At 40.5% G+C, this 18,181-nt stretch overlaps 2 protein-coding genes across 2 annotated transcripts; one reads left to right on the top strand and one right to left on the bottom strand.

Annotated features, from left to right (window-relative positions):
- Window positions 1-1,743: 1,743 nt before the first annotated feature.
- LOC106779029 (pentatricopeptide repeat-containing protein At4g33990) lies at window positions 1,744-17,935 on the top strand. The gene is made up of 2 exons (XM_014667058.2): window positions 1,744-5,841; window positions 17,014-17,935. The coding sequence occupies exon 1, from the start codon at window positions 1,837-1,839 to the stop codon at window positions 4,291-4,293; it is 2,457 nt and encodes an 818-aa protein (XP_014522544.1). The 5' UTR covers window positions 1,744-1,836; the 3' UTR covers window positions 4,294-5,841; window positions 17,014-17,935.
- On the bottom strand, window positions 11,035-12,894 carry LOC111240756. Its single transcript, XM_022776396.1, has 2 exons — window positions 12,002-12,894; window positions 11,035-11,651 (listed from the first exon to the last, which is right to left on the bottom strand). The coding sequence occupies exon 1, from the start codon at window positions 12,858-12,860 to the stop codon at window positions 12,144-12,146; it is 717 nt and encodes a 238-aa protein (XP_022632117.1). The 5' UTR covers window positions 12,861-12,894; the 3' UTR covers window positions 11,035-11,651; window positions 12,002-12,143.
- Window positions 17,936-18,181: the final 246 nt, after the last annotated feature.

The raw sequence follows: 18,181 nt of genomic DNA, 5'->3' as shown, positions 1-18,181 counted from the left end.
CTAGACTAGGATCTTCTGTTACTCTCACCAAATGTATCACTCTTCTCTAATTGAGAATGAATGACCATTAGAGTGTCAAGATAACCCCCAAACTAAGTTTCCTACATTCACAGAAACAGTACTTGATACTACCACTTAAAATTTCTCCTTAGAAACTCTTATTCAATCATACTTTGATACATACATCAACCTCATTCAAAACCCTTAACATCATTCCATAAAACATATCAAAGCATGTCATAAGATACCCACCAATGCTTAAACGAAATCACAAAAGTCAAAGAAGAAGAAAACAAAGACTACACACTATGTATACTAGCATTGAGCACATCCCCGTCGTTGAGCACCATTCCTCTCGCATTTCTAGCGCTTGAGCATCACCCCTTGCAATTGGACGCCAAACCTCTCGTAAATTTAGCACTTAGGCCTCGCTTAGTGTTGCTCAACGTCACACCAGAACATTACAAACCCCTATTTTCTAGCCTTGGTTACTCTTTATACCTACCTAATTGGTTAATACGACATTCTAGGCATTAAGAATGCTCTAGAAATAGGTTTTTAGCTTAAATATATACCCTACACCAACTTGCTTACTCTAACTTACCTAAACTCACTTCCACCTTTTCTCATACAAAGATTAACATCCTAAGGGTCTAAACCAATCAGAAATTATCTAACAATAGACCCCAAACTCACTACTTCAGTCCACACCTACTGCATTAGAATCTTACTAGCAAAAACCTCTAAAATTGAGCTTAAAACTTTCCTAAACCACCCTACTGAGTCATGCATATTTCCATATCAGATTTCTATTAACTCAAGGTGCCAACAAGTTTCAAATGATCCTACTATATGTCCTAGATTGTTGTTTCTCCCCTTAGACTCTTATTTCTAAACTTCACCTATCAAAACCTCCACTTCTTTTCAACATTATAACCAATTTAACATCACCAAACTTCACAACAACACCATTCATGATACAAATTAAGTCTAACACAAAATCATTCAATGTTAACAATCATCATGTGGCCAAACATGCTCATTCAACAACAATTTACATTAACTAGCATTTCATGCATAATAATTCAACATAGAATAACTACACACAGTAATAATTAAAAGAAAAACACTAGTTTCCCTTACTTTAAGAAGAATGCTACCACAGTTCTATACAATGTACTATCCTTACCTCAACTCAAGGAACTCTAGAAACGTCTACAAATCACAAAATCATGATCAAAGTAAGTCCTTAGGACCTCTGGTTGACGAAGAACTAGAAAAGGAAATCAAGTCACGCATACGAAGAAACTCCTATGCACAACCTTAAACTAAGAGTTAAAGGAAAAAATAGCTTAAACTTACTTGTTTTACAAGAAATACTGATATTTAGATAATGAAGAATGCATTATTATAGTCTCCTAAACACCTCTTAATCGTCAAACAAATGAGTCAAAAATAAAAAATCTTAAAAAAAAATAAAATAAAACCCAGAATATTTTTTAAAAAGATAATGATTTTAAATAATAACACATGTTTATAAAATTTATTTACATTATTGAATTATTCTAATATTAAAATACACCATTTTCATTATTTTAAAATAGCTATCCAATAATCCTATTATTAGACACATTTAAATTTGTGCTTAAAAAGTGATTACTCTTATCCCAATCACAACACACGGAATTTCTTAAAAATATTATGAATTTAGGGAGCTGTTTAATATCCAAACCAAATGGCTGTGATATGGTAAAAGAAAAAGATGGTGTCGCCATTTTGTCCGTACAATTGTAGGTGAACACTAAGCATTTGCACAGTGAATAACACCAATGTTCTATGCTTTCTCTTCGCAAATCGTTGCCACCTTGCAATTTGAGGCCAATTTCCACGGTGTTCCCATTGCAACGGTGGATTCACCACATTTTTTCATCAGTTACAGGTTCTTTCCAACAGGTATCACATGACCGTGAGAACAAGACCAACTTTGTATTCCATTCTTGCACCGACATTGGTACTGCCAAGCAGCTTCACGCGCTTTTTACGGTGTTGGGTAAGGCTCAAAATGTCGTTTTGTTCACTCGGCTTGTTACTTTGTATGCCACTCTTGGGGACCTCTCATTGTCTCGCAACACTTTTAAGTACATTCAAAGGAAGAACATTTTCACATGGAACTCTATGGTGGCTGTGTTTGTTAAGTGCGGGAGATACCGTGATGCTATGAACTGTGTCAGTGAGTTGTTATCTAATTCGGGTGTAAGACCTGACTTTTACACTTTCCCCCCTGTGTTGAAGGCGTGCGTGAGTGTGGTTGATGGGGAGAAGATGCATTGTTGGGTTTTGAAGATGGGTTTTGAGCATGATGTGTATGTGGCTGCTTCCTTGATCCATCTGTATTCAAGGTTTAGTGCTGTGGATGTTGCCCACAAGGTGTTTGATGATATGCCCGTCCGAGATGTCGGGTCTTGGAACGCGATGATTTCGGGGTTTCTTCAGAATGGGAAAGCAACGAGCGCGTTGGGTGTTTTAGGTAGGATGAAGGTTGAAGGGGTAAAGATGGATACAGTTACTGTGGCAAGTGTGCTTCCTGTTTGTGCGCAAGCGAATGATGTTGTTTGTGGGATGTTGGTTCATTTGTATGTGATAAAGCATGGGTTGGAAAGTGATCTTTTTGTTTGCAATGCTTTGATTAATATGTATTCGAAGTTTGGTAGGCTGCAGGATGCACAGAGGGTTTTTGATGGCATGAAGGTGAGAGATGTGGTGTCTTGGAATTCTATAATAGCTGCATATGAGCAGAATGATGATCCAGTTACTGCACTTTGTTTATTTAAAGGGATGCAGTTTGGGGGAATGGGACCTGACTTGTTGACAGTTGTGAGTTTGATCTCAATTTTTGTTCAGTTAAGTGATCGGAGGATTGGCAGGGCTGTTCATGGATATGTTATGCGGCGTGGTTGGCTTGAGGAAGATGTTGTTATTGGTAATGCTCTTGTGAATATGTATGCCAAATTGGGTTTGATAGATTGTGCACGTGCAGTTTTTGAACAGCTTCCTAGAAGAGATGTAATTTCATGGAACACTTTGATCACAGGTTATGCTCAAAATGGTCTTGCAAGTGAGGCAATTGATGCTTACAACATGATGGGAGAATGTAGAACGATAATCCCCAACCAAGGAACATGGGTGAGCATTCTCCCAGCATATTCCCATATTGGAGCTTTGCAACAAGGAATGAAAATACATGGGAGGCTAATCAAGAACTCTCTCTACTTGGATGTCTTTGTGGCTACCTGCCTGATTGACATGTATGGGGAATGTGGGAAGTTAGAGGATGCAATGTCCCTATTCTATGAAATCCCTCGGGAAACTTCAGTCCCTTGGAATGCAATAATATCTTCTCTCGGGATTCACGGGCATGGAAAAGAAGCTGTGCAACTTTTCAAGGATATGCAAGCTGAAGGGGTAAAGGCTGACCATATTACTTTTGTATCATTGTTGTCGGCTTGTAGCCATTCAGGTTTAGTTGATGAGGGTCAATGGTGCTTCGATTTGATGCAGAGAGATTTTGGGGTAAAGCCCAATTTGAAACATTATGGCTGCATGGTGGATTTATTTGGCAGAGCTGGGTATTTGGAGAAGGCACATAATTTAGTAAACAATATGCCCATACAAGCAGATGCATCCATTTGGGGTACTCTCCTTTCTGCTTGTAGAATACATGGAAATGCAGAATTGGGTACTTTAGCTTTAGATCGCTTGTTGGAAGTTGATTCAGAGAATGTTGGCTATTATGTTTTGCTGTCAAATATCTATGCAAATGTTGGAAAATGGGAAGGAGCAGTTAAAGTAAGATCCTTAGCCAAAGATAGAGGATTGAAGAAGACTCCTGGATGGAGCTCTGTTGTAGTTGGTAGTGTAGTTGAAGTCTTTTATGCAGGGAACCAAACTCATCCACAATGTACAGAGATATACAAGGAATTAAGGGTTTTGAATACCAAAATGAAAAGCCTTGGTTATGTTCCAGACTATAGTTTTGTCCTACAAGACGTTGAGGAGGATGAGAAAGAGCAGATTTTGATAAGTCACAGTGAGAGGCTGGCCATTGCATTTGGACTGATCAGCACCCCTCCAAAATATCCCATTAGGATATTTAAAAACTTGCGTGTTTGTGGTGATTGCCACAATGCTACCAAGTACATATCCAAAATTACTGAAAGGGACATTATTGTGAGGGATTCCAACCGTTTTCATCACTTTAAAGATGGGTTTTGTTCATGTGGTGATTACTGGTGACCGATGAATTTTCATTTGTTAATATTTTTCTAGACTAATTGTGTTTCCGTGAGGTTTTTTTGTTTTTATTTTCTTATTTTAGATTAGATTTGATTTTTCAAAAATAAAATGCTGTCATTCCAAATATGTGTTAATATGAGCTTATTAGATAGAATTTAGTTTAGTCTAGTTTTCTTTCCTATTCATTAGTTTAGCTCAATTAAGTTTTCTTTAGTTTACATTTTCTGGTTTTGTTACTTTTCAGAGTTAGTACTAGTTTGTAGCTTTTAGGCCATATCTATTGCTGTTTTTAGACTTGAGTTCTGATATTCTCTTGTTCTTGAATTTTCGTGTTTTCTTATTTTTGTTTCGAGACCTGATGTGTTTTTACTTTTGTTTGTCTTGAATTAGGAATTAGTATAATACATTCTCATTTGTTGTTTCACAGTTTCAACCAATGCATTTTAGTTTTTCTTTCACTGCCTTTTCGTTTCTACTGTGCCTGGCCATTCACTGAATTCACTCTCAATTGTTGTTTCTAGTTTCTGTCCAACTTACATGCATTGCATTTTTGTTTCTGCTGCCAGTCACTGTTTGCATTTTAATTTCAGTCCAGGTCTTGTCCAGTTTCTGCCCATCCACAAAATCATTTCCTCTTCCTCTCCATTTTAGCTTTAACCCATATCAGTTTTGATTACTAGTACTGATTTTGCAAAATTCACTAAAAATAGGAAGAAATTAATTCTCTAGTCAAATTTTTTGTGCTAACATCTATTAGTGTATATTTGTCTGTACAGTCTTTACATTGCATATATTAGTCATAGATTCTGTTTTGAAAAATTTGGTGGTGAAAAAGCTTGAAATGATCATAACATTTGCTATGGACCACGAATGACGATGTGTTGAACCGTAAATTTATTGGAAATTGTGTTTCAATTCGGCTGGCCAAGTTGGGGTCCCAAAGTTTCAAAATTCCACCATCTACTATATCATTTCTATTTTCTTAGTATTTTTGCCCCATTTTACTATATTTCAGAGATTTATTTCACTTACCTATACTATTCAGAAAATTCTAAACCTTTTATGGTGTTTTCTAGCAGTAAATAAAGATTTTTCATGCTTTTATATTTTAGATCTTCTTTTTATACTTTTGTATGTAGAACATTCCATTTAGTGTTTCAGTCATTTCTTTTCTACTATATTCATTTGAAGTGCTGTATAATTTTGTGAGTACATATTTTGCATCCTCTTTCATACTAAGATTCATAGGACATTCTCCATAGACTTCATATAAATATCGCATAATTTTTTTTCCCATGCATTGCATATAGCTAGTCATTTTTCATTGCATGGTTCATTTTTCTGTTTCGCTATTTTGCTGTTTCACTGTTCAATGCTGCAGTTTTCAGTATGATGCTGTTCTCAGCCAAATGTTACTCCTCATGGTGCAATGGAAATTAACGATGAAGTTTCCAGCTCAAAACCTTCAAGTAGACCTATCCGGACATTTTTTTGATTTAGATGGAACAACATTCATGAAACCTGTGTTGGAGGAGGAGGCAGCAGAAGGTTTTTCTGTTTCTTTTTACTCTTAATTGAGGACAATGTTTAGCTCAAGTGTGGGGGGAGGTTTTATTTCAATTTTCTGATTGATAGTTATTCTCTGATATTCATTTTAGATTTGAACTCATTTTGGTTTTCTGTTTGTTGTTTCTGATTTTATTCAATGTATTTTTTGGTTTTTCTTGAGAGTTTTTGTTACGGATTCGGGTATGAATTCCTAACTAGCTCTCACTCTCTCTTACTCTTCAACAAACAAGAAAGGAAACAAGAAAGGAAAAAGAATGAAAAGTATGTTTTGTATTCACAACAAGAATTCAAGAATACATTATAAGTAGGAGCTTAACCTCCTTCACCTGGTGCTAAGACCGGTTTACACACTCAAAAGTCATTAACTACCTCACCGAAACAATTAAAGGTCCTTATAAAGGCCCTTTCCTGCCCCCACTTAACTATTTACAGTTTAAGTGTTTTGTTTTCCTTTTCTTCTTTCATAAACTCTCCACATCCTAACATCACTCCCCCCTTGAAGATTAACCTTGTCCCTAAGGTTAAAGTCGGGAAATTGTTCCTGCATCACTATTCGATCTTCTCATGTAGCATTCTCTACTCCTCCATTTTATCACTTAATCAGCACTTGCTCCCTGGGGCCCCTTCTGGTTGCTGAACTCGTGTATCAATCACCTTGCTCGGCCAACAAGTAGGTCCACTAATCTGTAATTCAACTGGCAACTCTTTCTCCACTTGTTTCATACCTATGGCCAATTTTAATTGGGATGTGTGGAACACGGGGTGGATTCTAGCAGTTTCTGGCAATTGTAGTTTAAACGCCACCTTGCCTATCTTTTGAATTACCTTAAAGGGCCCATAATACCGAGCTGTCAACTTTGGGTGTAATCCCATCTACATGGAAGCCTGTCGGTGCAGTCTAACTTTTAAATACACCAAATCGTCCACCTTGATTGACACCGGTCTCCTCTTATGGTTTGCTTGCTTCACCATCATGTCTTGCGCCCTTGATAAATGGAAACAGAGCTGCTGTAGTGCTTCATCCCTCGTCTGCAACTCTTGTGTTACAGCCTCCACCATGGTCTCTCCTGGAATGAATTGTGTCAGCGCTGGTGGTGCTCTGCCATAAACCACTTCAAATGGCATGCACTTGGCCGATCCTTGGTAGCTAGTGTTATACTAGTACTCGGCCCAGGGAAGGATGGAAAACCAGTTCTTTGGCTGCTCAGAACAGAAGCAACGTAAATACCCTTCAAGAATGTGATTAAGTACCTCGGTCTTTCCATCGGTCTCGGGGTGGTAGACGGTGCTCATTTGGAGGTGGGTTCCCTGCATCTTGAACATCTCTTTCCAAAATAAGCTGAGGAACAAGGGTCGCGATCGCTTACTATCGTTCTGGGAATTCCATGCAGCCTTACTACCTCCTTCACAAATGTTTCTGCTATGGTCCTCGCAGTGTAAGGGTGCATGAGAGGGAGGAAATGCCCATACTTGCTTAATCAGTCCACCACCACGAGTATGGTGTCATGCCCACTTGACTTCGGAAGTCTCACAATAAAGTTCATGCTGATGTCCTCCCAAATTGCTTCAGGAATTGGCAATGGCGGTAGGAGACCTTGGGGTGAAGCTGCGAGATACTTGTTCTGCTGACATACTAGGCATCGGCCCACATACTCTGTCAGGCTCCTTTTCATTCCAATCCAGAATAGCGATTGGGCTATCCTCTTGTATGTTCGATAAATGCCGGAATGTCCTCCTGTTGGAGTAGTATGAAATTCGGCTAACAGTTTTGGAACCCACTCCGATTTGGCTGCTATGACTAATCGCCCTTTGTAGTGCAAACGCCCGTTCTCTATTGTGTAAGCAAGGTCCTTATTCGGATATGTTGCAATGCCTCTTTTATCTTCCACAGTTCTTCGTCTTCCTCCACCTCCTTGATTACGTCTTGGAAATCTCTCCAATAAGGTCGCACTACCCCCATCAGCTCAGCTTCTACCTACTTTCCTCCGGCGTCACCTTCTTCATCCAGATCTCCCCCTTCTCTACGAGATAAAGCATCTGCAACCCTGTTCGAGGCCCCCGTTCTATAGGTTATGTCAAAATCATAGCCCAGTAGTTTCGCTATCCAATGTTGTTGGGCTTGCGTCGTCACCCTTTGCTCCAACAAAAATCGTAAACTCTTTTGATCCGTATACACCACGAACTTCCGCCCCAGCAGATAGGGTCGCCAGTATTGTACTGCCATCGCCACCGCTATGAGCTCTTTTTTGTAGATCGCTTTTCCAAGACTCGCACCCGATAACACCTTGCTGTAGTAAGTGATCCGTCTTTTTCCTTGTGATAACACCACCCCAATGCCTCCGCCGGACGTGTCACACTCCACCGAGAACGACTTCGTAAAATCCGGAAACGCCAGCACCGACGTCGTCGTCACGACTTTCTTCAGTCTCCCCATTGCTTCCCTAGCAGCCTCGGTCCACACAAAGTTCCCTTTTTTCAACATCTCTCTCAAGTTTAGAATTCTCTCTCTTATGATTATTCTGAGGTTACTTACCTTTATATGTATACATAAGTCAGCAACATATTATGGACTGCTAATTCTACTGGACAAATCCCTATAATTACGAGATCAATCAAACATAAATAACCTAATAAAGGCAACATTCAACAGTTATGGAAATACAACATATTTAAAATAAAAAACTTCCTAAACTACTCTATGCCAATTACTACCACGCCAATCACGGTTTTGACACTCCTCCTCAAGCTGGTGAATAGGTGTTTTCCATTCCCAGCTTGGAGACAATTCCTTCAAAGTTAATGCAGTTCAGTCCCTTGGTGAGTATGCTGCAAGTTGGTTCTATGTAGATACATATGGTGTGCAAATCATGCCACTGTCTAGTTTTTCCTTTATAAAGTGTCTATCAACTTCAATATGTTTAGTTCTATCATGCTGTACCGGGTTATGAGCTATGCTAATTGCAGATTTATTGTCACAATATAGCCTCATAGGTTCATCCCACTTTATCTTCAAGTCTTCCAATATAATTTTCAGCCATAGAAGTTCACATATTCCGTGGGCCATTGCTCGTAATTCTGCTTCAACACTTGATCTAGCCACTACACTATGTTTTTTACTCTTCCAAGTCACCAAGTTTCCACCAAGGAAGGTGCAATATCCTGTGGTTGATCTCTTATCTACCACTGACCCAGCATAGTCTGCATCCATATAGGCTTCAAGGCTTACATTCTTGTTCTTTTGAACAAAATCCCTCTTCCGGCGGTCCCTTTCAAGTATTGTACAATTCTAAGAGCAGCTTGTAGATGTGTTTCCTTTGGTTGGTGCATAAACTGGCTAACTAGACTTACAACAAATGCAATGTCTGGTCTAGTATGAGATAAGTAAATAAGCCTTCCCACAAGTCTTTGATACATTTCCTTGTCCACAGCAATATCATCCTCCATACTTCCCAATTTTATATTTGGATCAACTAGAGTACTTGCTCGTTTGCAGCCTGTCTTCCCTGTTTCTCTAAGCAAGTCGGTAATATATTTTTGTTGAGATATGAAGATTCCTTTCTTGGAATGGGCCACTTCAATTCCCAAAAAATATTTAAGCCTCCCTAGTGTCTTGATCTCAAATTCCGTGGCAAGACATTTGCTTAATACTTGTTGTTCCCTTTTGTCGTCCCCACTCACTATAACATCATTTACATACACTAATAGAATTCTTACTCCCCCTAAAGTTGAATGTTTGATAAATAATAAGTGATCCTCTTGGCTGTGTTTGTAGCTTAGACCTGTCATAACTTTGGTAAATCTTCCAAACTATGCTCTTGGGGATTGTTTCAGCCCATATAAAGCCTTTCTTAATTTGCAAACAGTTTCAGCAGCAACCTGTTCCTTGTAACCAGGGGGCAACTCCATGTATATTTCTTCTTCAAGGTCTCCATGTAGAAATGCATTCTTCACATCAAACTACTGTAGATCCCAATCATTATTTGCTGCTAGTGACAATAATACTCTGGCCGTGTTCATCTTAGCACCGGGGCAAATGTCTCCAAGTAATCAACTCCATAGGTTTGAGTGAAGCCTTTGGCCACCAACCTTGCCTTGTAACGTTCGATTGTCCCATCAGCCCTATATTTTATTGTATATACCCACTTACATCCCATTGGTTTTTTTTTCCAGAAGGTAGGGTGACAAGTTCCCAGGTTATATTCTTGTTTAATGCCTCCATTTCCATATCCATGGCATTTTTCCATTTCCTGTCAGACAATGCTTTAGATACAGAGGGAGGTGTGTGTGTGGAGTTGAGGTTAGTAAGAAAGGTTTTATGGGTAGGTGAGAATTTTTCAAAGGATAAGAAATTTGATAGTGGGTAAAGTGGCTTTTGGGTGCAAGCTCTAGTTCCTTTTCTAAGGGCAATGGGTAGGTCAAGGGTTTGGTCCACCTGTGCTTCTAGATTATCAGAAACAAACTCATTAGAATCATTGGAATTTATAGGATTTGAAGGTGTTACCTCATGTAGTGCTGATGGGTTGGATTCTTGGACATTGCCAGATTCTAGAATGACCTTTTCTCTTCTCGAGTATACCTTTCCAAATTTGCCGCCGTCATTAGGTGCAGGTCTTGCAAGTTCAGTAGGTTGAATTCTTTCCTCAATTTCAGGGACAACAGGTTGAATTCTTTCCTCAATTTCAGGGACACCAATGCTGCCACCATTTGTCCCAGTTTCAGGCCCAAACGTCATATTTGGGGACATGAGAGTCTCATCTTTCTCTCTTATATTCTCCCCCTGAAGATAAGGTCGTTTGAAGTAGCTCTCTTGTTCATTGAAGGTGACATCTCTTGACACATAGAATCTTTTTGAAAGGGGCTGAAAACATTTGTACCCTTTTTGTGTGGTAGAGTACCCTAAGAAAACACATTTGACAACTCTCGGATCCAATTTTCCCCTTTCATTACTATGAACATGTACAAAGGACACACACCCAAATATTCTAGGTTGGAGTTTATTTGTAGGGTCAAGGTGTGGGTAGAATGAGGATAGAACTTCCATGGGACTTCTTGAGTTTAAAACTTTAGTGGGTAATCTATTGATTAGATAGGTGGCGGTAAGGAGAGCTTCCCCCCAAAATCTTTTAGGAACATGATTTTGAAAAAGTAGAGCTCTAGTTTGATCTAAAAGGTGCCCATTTTTCCTTTCTGCAATCCCATTCTGTTGGGGTGTGTTCACACATGAGGACTCATGGATTATCCCTTCCTTTTGGCAAAAAGAGTTTAGTACAAGGTTAAAGTAGTCCTTGGCATTATCCGACCTAATTCTTTTTATACTGACCCCAAATTGATTTTTAATCATAGAGACAAACTGGACAAACACAGAGCTAACTTCATATTTTTGTTTCAATAAAAAAACCCAAGTCACCCGGGTACAATCATCAATGAATGTTAAAAACCATTTAGCACCAGAAATATTAGGAACATAAGCAGGACCCCATATGAACAAGAGAAAATGGGAAAGGACTCATCTTATTGCTAATGGGAAAATGTACACGTTTATGTTTTGCCAACTCACATACCTCACAATGAAGACTCTCCACACTTAAATTTTTAAACAAGGAAGGAAAAAACACTTTTACAACTCGAAATGACGGATGTCCTAGTCGGTAATTATAGAGGTGAGCTTTCTCTTTGTTGGTCATGGTGGATTTAGAGATGAGACTCTTGGTAGGCAGATTAGGGTCCTCCATGTAGTATAGGCCATTCCATTCTCTAGCATGTCCAATCGTCCTCCCCGAGTTCTTGTCCTGCAATATACAAGTGTTGCTATAAAAAACATTACATGCAAGGTCTTTGGTGAGTTTTTGTATAGAAATCAGGTTAGTGGATAGTTTAGGGACATGAAGGACATTTTTTAAGGTTATGGATGGGCTTATTTGGACCTCTCCTTGTCCGGCTGCAGTTATGAGGGTTCCATCTACTGTGGAAATTTTCTTGTTACTAAGACATGGGGAATATGTGGAGAAGTATTTGGATAGTGGGGTCATATGGTCAGTGGCTCCAGAGTCTAGTATCCAGTAATGTGTGAATGGTGTATCTGAAACATTAAGTGCAAACAAGAATGGAAATTTACCGAAATATGTTAAGGAGCACGTACCTGTAGGCTTCTCCAATTTACTAAGGATGGATCTTACCCGTTCTATCTCTTCATGATTCAACTAGACAGATTCTTCACTTTACCCATTAGCAATGTATGCTTGCCTTCCTTTTTTCTGTGGGCCTCCCTTCAATCCCCATTCTCAGCCTGGGAGTTTCGGTCCCCATTCTCTGCTTGAGGTTTTCCCATCTTCTCCTTTCGACCCCCATTCTTTACTTGAGGTCTTCCCATCTTTCAGCCCCCATTCCCGGCTTGGGGGCTTTCCATGTAATTTCCAGCACTTTTCCCTTGTGTGGCGCGACTTGTTACAATGGGTACACCAAATCTCCTCATGTCTTTTCTCCCAGTTTTTCCTCTGGTTGGCAACCATGATTGTTCCTCCTTCAGCTATCATTGTAGAGCTTTCGGTGGTTGAAGTTTCCAACATCAACCCTCTCCTGCTTTCTTCACTTCGAATAATGGCTACCACTTCATTAAGTCGTGGGACTTTCTCCTTTCCCAAGATTTGAATTCGGACCTGGTCATATTCAGGATTTAGGCCCACCAAAAAATCATAGACCCTATCTTGTTCAATATATGCTCTTAGAATTGTTGAATCCTCAGAACACTTGGCCTTTATGACCCTATAATGATCTAACTTCATCCATAAAGATTTGAGTTGATTAGCATATTCGGTGACAGTTTTAGTGCCCTGTTTGGCTGCCATTATTTTTACTTTCACCTCATAAATCTGGGCAGCATCCTTTGCCTTAGAGTAGGTTTGCTCTATTGCAATCCATATAGCCTTTGCAAAAGTGAGGAACATGCATGTATCGCTAATTTCCGGAACGATTGAGTTCCATAGCCATGCCATGATCATGGAGTCTTCTTCATCCCATGAATTGAATCTGGCATCTTCTTCTACAGGGGCATCATCAGTGAGATGACCAACCTTTCCTTTTCCTTTTAGAATGGTCTTAATGAGTTGAGACCATTTAAGATAATTTTTTCCATTCAATCTATAAGCAGAATGAACATTCTGTAATTCTGTACTCTGGAACTTGTCTACATTTTCCATTTCAGCCATTACAAAAATGTGCAATTAAGGCACAAAAAACGAAGACTGATGATGTGCTGGAAATGGAGGTTGCGATGAAACTCTTGGATTGGGCAACAATGAAGGCTGGGATGGAACTCTAGGGTTGGGCAGCAATGAAGGCTGTGATGGAACTCTAGGGTTAGGCAGCAATGAAGGCTGCAATCAAAACACACGGTCAGAGGCTCCCAAGGATCGGGAGCTCTGATACCATCTCAAGTTTAGAATTCTCTCTCTTATGATTATTCTGAGGTTACTTACCTCTATATGTATACATAAGTCAGCAACATATTATGGGCTACTAATTCTACTGGACAAATCCCTATAATTACGAGATCAATCAAACATAAATAACCTAATAAAGGCAGCATTCAACAATTACAGAAATAAAACATATATAAAATAAAAAACTTCCTAAACTACTCCACGCCAATTACTACCACGCTAATCACGGTTTTGACAATCACTGTAAGGGGCTTTGCTATTTTTCCATAGTCTCTGACGAACCTCCGGTAATACCCTGTCAAACCCAAAAATACCCCTCAATGCTTTCAGCGTTTTGGGTTCTCCCCAAGCAGCGACCACCTCCACCTTTTCCTTATCCATTTTGACCCCTTCTGTCGTGATGGCATGACCCAAGTATCGGATCGACCTTCGCCCGAACTCACTCTTCTTTTTGTTGACCACCCAACTCTGCTGCTGCAGTTGGTCCAACACTTTTTTCACATGCTCCAAGTGTTCTACCCACGTGGTGATGTAGATGAGAATGTCGTCGAAGAAGATGAGCACGTACTTCCGCAAACATGGCCTGAATAGATCATTCACGGCGTTTTGGAAGGTGACGGGAGCATTGGTGAGGCCGAACGACATTACCAGAAATTCGTAATGCCTCGAATGTGTTCGAAACGCCGTTTTCTGCACACCTGCTTCGCCCATCCTGATCTGGTGGTAACCGGCCTTGAGGTCCACCTTTGAGAAGTAACGCTCACCTTAGAGCTCGTCCAATAGCTCTTCAACGACTGGAATAAGAAATTTGTTGGGGACGGTGGTCCTGTTTAACGCCCGGTAGTCTTTGCAAAACCTCTAATTCCCGTCTTTTTTCTTAACGAGGATGACGAGGCTTGAATATGGACTTCTACTCGGCCTTATAACTCCCGCATGTAACATTTCCGACACCTGTCGTTCAATTTCTGCCTTCATGACGTGTGGATAGCGGTAGGGCCGCACATTTACTGGGTTTGTGCCCTCTTTCAAGACAATTTGATGCTCCTCCTTTCTATTAGGTGGAAAACCCTGTGGTTCCCGAAATACCCCTGCATAATGCCCTATAATTCCCTTCAGCTCCTCCTTCTGTTCCTTTGTAATCTCTTCCTCCTCACCCAATTCACTCTCCTCACTCCAGACTAAAGCCCACGCTTCGACCTCACTTAGCTTCAAATATTTTTCCGGCTCAACCACCCTCCGTTCCAGCGTCGGGTCGCCCCTGACGACTACCCTTTCCTTTGCATGTTTGAATGCCATGGTCGAGTCTCGCCAGCTGAGAGTGATCTCCCCTAGCTTGGCCAACCACGCGACTCCTAATATCATATCCACCCCTCTTAGCTCGAATAGGTAAAATCTCTCCTCGATCTCCACTCCCCCCATGTCGAATTTCACCTTTGGACAACATCCTCTGGTCCCCTTCTTATGTCCGTCTCCCAAACTCACCTGGTAGGGACGGGTGTCCTTCATCTCGAGCTTTAACTCTTCCACCAACCTCCTACTTATGAAATTTTGACTGGCCCCATTGTCGACCAGTATCAGAACGTTTCTTCCCTTGATTCTGCCCTGCAACTTCAGCGTCTTGGGTTGGGTCAACCCTCTGGCCGAGAACGCAAAAAGCTTCATGCATGGGGTCGTCGTTTCAGCATCGGTCCCCTCTGCATCGTCTACCTCATCTTCCGCCAGCAACACCACCCGCAAACTCTTCTCCGGGCATTGGTGACCAGGGCTGAAAGGCCCACCACAACGGAAACACCTCCCCTCCTCACGGCGTTTTAAGAATTCTGGTTAAGGCAGGTTGCGAGTGTTCCGTCCCCGGTTGTCTCCTCCGCCAAAACTGCCACCTCTCACTAGCCCATTTCTTGCCACTCCATCTTGTTTTACTGACCCCACATTTTCTGCCGGAGCGACCCTCCCCGACATGCCCCTCTACGACTCAGTTCTTGCCAGCACTACTCCGCCGTTGGTGGTTCGTCCCCATAAAGCTGGGTTCTTGGCCCCAATCCACCCCAACAATCCTAGGCCACGAAGAGCCTCCTCAACATCGCGCGCGATCCTCATCGTTGTCATCAGATCACGTGGGTCATAGGGCCTCATCTGGCACCTCATCTCCTCGCGCAGTCCCGCCAAGAAGTAACCTAGCAACTGGTTATCGGAAAACTCCTTCGTCTGGCTGGCTAACACTTCAAACTACTTCACGTAATCCTCTACAGTGGATGTTTATTTGATCGCCGCCATTCTTTCAAAAATCCCTCTTCGGTGACGACTCTCGAAACAGATCAACAATGCCTCCTTGAGGCCCTCCCAGGTGCGGTTACTCGCCTTATCCTTCTAAAATTTGAACCAATATCTGGCGCTCCCCTCCATGCTAATATGCGCTAGTTCCACCTTCTCCTCCTCTGCTACCCATTGAATTTCGAAGAATTTCTCCGCCCTGTTGATCCAATTCAAGGGGTCGGGTCCCTCGAAAATGGGTAATTCCACCTTCCGTCTCCAATTAGGTAGGTTCCCTGATCGCTCCCCTTCATCATCTTCATCCCCATTATTCACGCGCTGGTTTCCACCATTATGGTTTGCAGACGCTTGGCTCCCATAAGATCCTTCCTCTGTTTTCTTGTTGCGCCCCCCATTAACTTATCAATTCTTGGATGTCCTTGCGCATTGCTATCGATTATTGACGATTTGTTGCGGTCTCCGCCTTGAATCCGTCCACCGCCAATTCAAGTTGTTCCATCTTTCCTTCAACTGCTTGCACTCTTCCCTCCATCGCTCTCGTTCTCCTCCTCACAGGATCCGACAGGTCAGACCACTTTGTTAGGGATTTGTGTATGAATTCCTAACTAGCTCTCACTCTCTCTTACTCTTCAACAAACAAGAAAGGGAAAAGAATGAAAAGTATGTTTGATAACTCTTAATATTCTCATATTTTTCTGTGTTTAGAAACGATTTTTAGTTCATCTTTGTTCTTAATTGTATAAAATTAGATTAGTTTTAAGTTTTTGGTTTAAACCATTTAGTTGTCCCTATTTTTGGGAGGTTTTCCCATTTTGATCCCCGTCTTATTAGAATCCCCAATTGAGTCCCTATAAATGCTAATTTCAATCAATTAAGCCCCTGCCGTTAAATTTAGGTAACGGGGTTAACTTTTTTGCACAGCTGGAAGGATGACCTGTTAATTTCTGTAAACGTGACCTATTTAGAGTTGAAACGTGGCATTAATTAGAGTTGAAATTGATTGAAATTAGCACTTATGAGACTCAATTCATTCCACTTTTCAACTCTAAATAGGCCACATTTATAGAAATTAACAGGTCATCCTCCCAGCTGTGCAAAAAAGTTAATCTCGTTAACTAAATTTAACGGCAGAGGCTTAATTGATTGAAATTAGCACTTATAGGGACTCAATTGGGGATTCGAATAAGACGGGGATCAAAATGGGAAAACCTTCCGAAAATAGGGACAACTAAATGGATTAAACCTAAGTTTTTCTATTAAATCTTAGGTTTTGTGAAATTGTAGTTAAAAATAGGTTTTTAGGTGTAATTTTTAGTTTTAGTTAATAATTAGAAAATCTTATTTTTTTTTTTAGAAAATGTTTGGTAAAAATATTTCTTTGTTAAATTTTCTTCTCTTTAATTTTGGATTGAATTATTTTTCTCTCTTTATTGCAAAATAGGCCATTATAAATTTGGCAGAAGCATAATTGGGCCTGGGCTTGAGAACTGGGCTGCTCTGAAGCTTTTGGAATGGTTGATTTGGGCCTTTGATGTTTATTGAAGAAGTGTTAAACGCTGTTGTTGCATTGAGCTGTTTGATTGGGCTGATTAGAAGAAATTGGTCTACGCTGCACATGATTATGGATTTAGGTTGCTGATATCTTTAATTGGAAGCTGATTGAAGGGCGTGGATAAATTGGGTTGACTTCCCTTTAGTGGAACGATGCCGTTTGGAGGCTGTCAGCTACTTGGGGGTCTTAGTTTTGCGGTTCATTTGTAAAGCACAATCAGAGTTCATTTGGCAAGAAGGGAACACCTTCGAGAGAGAGCATTTCGAGAGCTAGGGCATGACGCACGTGAGGAAGAGAAGTCCCAGCACTTACTTGAAGCTTGCACATCTGGACCATAGAAGAAGCATCTGACCGGCGAGTGAGGGTCACTGACCGGAGCTGAACCGGTAATAATGAAGACGATGACCGGAGCTTACTGCCACGTGGAGGATGAAGCTCAAAAGCATGCAAAGCAAGTTTCTTCTTCCCTTTTTCCCTCTTTCATTTTTTTTGTTTTCTTCTTTCTTCAACCCTATATATAGGGGTTTCTGCCATGTAAATAGGATTTTTTTTTACACACAGACACACGCACTTTACTTTTCACACTACAGTTCTCTATTCTCTAGTTTAGGGTTTTTAGTTTTTCTTAGATTAGAGACTGTGTTCGTGATTCTGGATTTTGCTGATGAGATTCATGGAACTGTGACAATCTGTGAGCTTCTCATTCGGTGATCTCTGGTATCTTGTTTGTAATTTTCTCTTTTCATGTTAATAAAGTTTCGTTCTGTGTTGTGTTCGTAATCTTGTTTGCATTTTGATTTTTTTTTCTTTGCTTTTGATGTTTGTAATGCTTATGTTTAGAAAATACTTTGGATTTTGTATCTCTGCATTTTATAATTCCTTTTGGAGTTAAATACTCTGTAATGAGCATTATTCATCGAGATGTCTTCTCGAGTCAGAGTAGAGTCCAATGAATAAAGATTCATCGTTTCTATTTTTTCGTTTCTAGTATGTGTGTTTGTGTGCTGGTATTGAATGGTGTTTGATAATTTTGAAGGAAAACATCCAACATTTTACA

Source organism: Vigna radiata, unplaced genomic scaffold (genome assembly GCF_000741045.1).
Source record: "Vigna radiata var. radiata cultivar VC1973A unplaced genomic scaffold, Vradiata_ver6 scaffold_296, whole genome shotgun sequence".
Taxonomy (NCBI): Eukaryota; Viridiplantae; Streptophyta; class Magnoliopsida; order Fabales; family Fabaceae; genus Vigna; species Vigna radiata.
The sequence above is the reverse complement of the archived record's forward strand: the minus strand, read 5'-3'. Positions and strand labels throughout refer to the sequence as shown.

Coding starts and splice junctions, on each gene's coding strand:
- LOC111240756 (XM_022776396.1), bottom strand. CDS start 12,860: ATGATCATGGCATGGCTATGGAACTCAATCGTTCCGGAAATTAGCGAT.
- LOC106779029 (XM_014667058.2), top strand. CDS start 1,837: ATGCTTTCTCTTCGCAAATCGTTGCCACCTTGCAATTTGAGGCCAATT.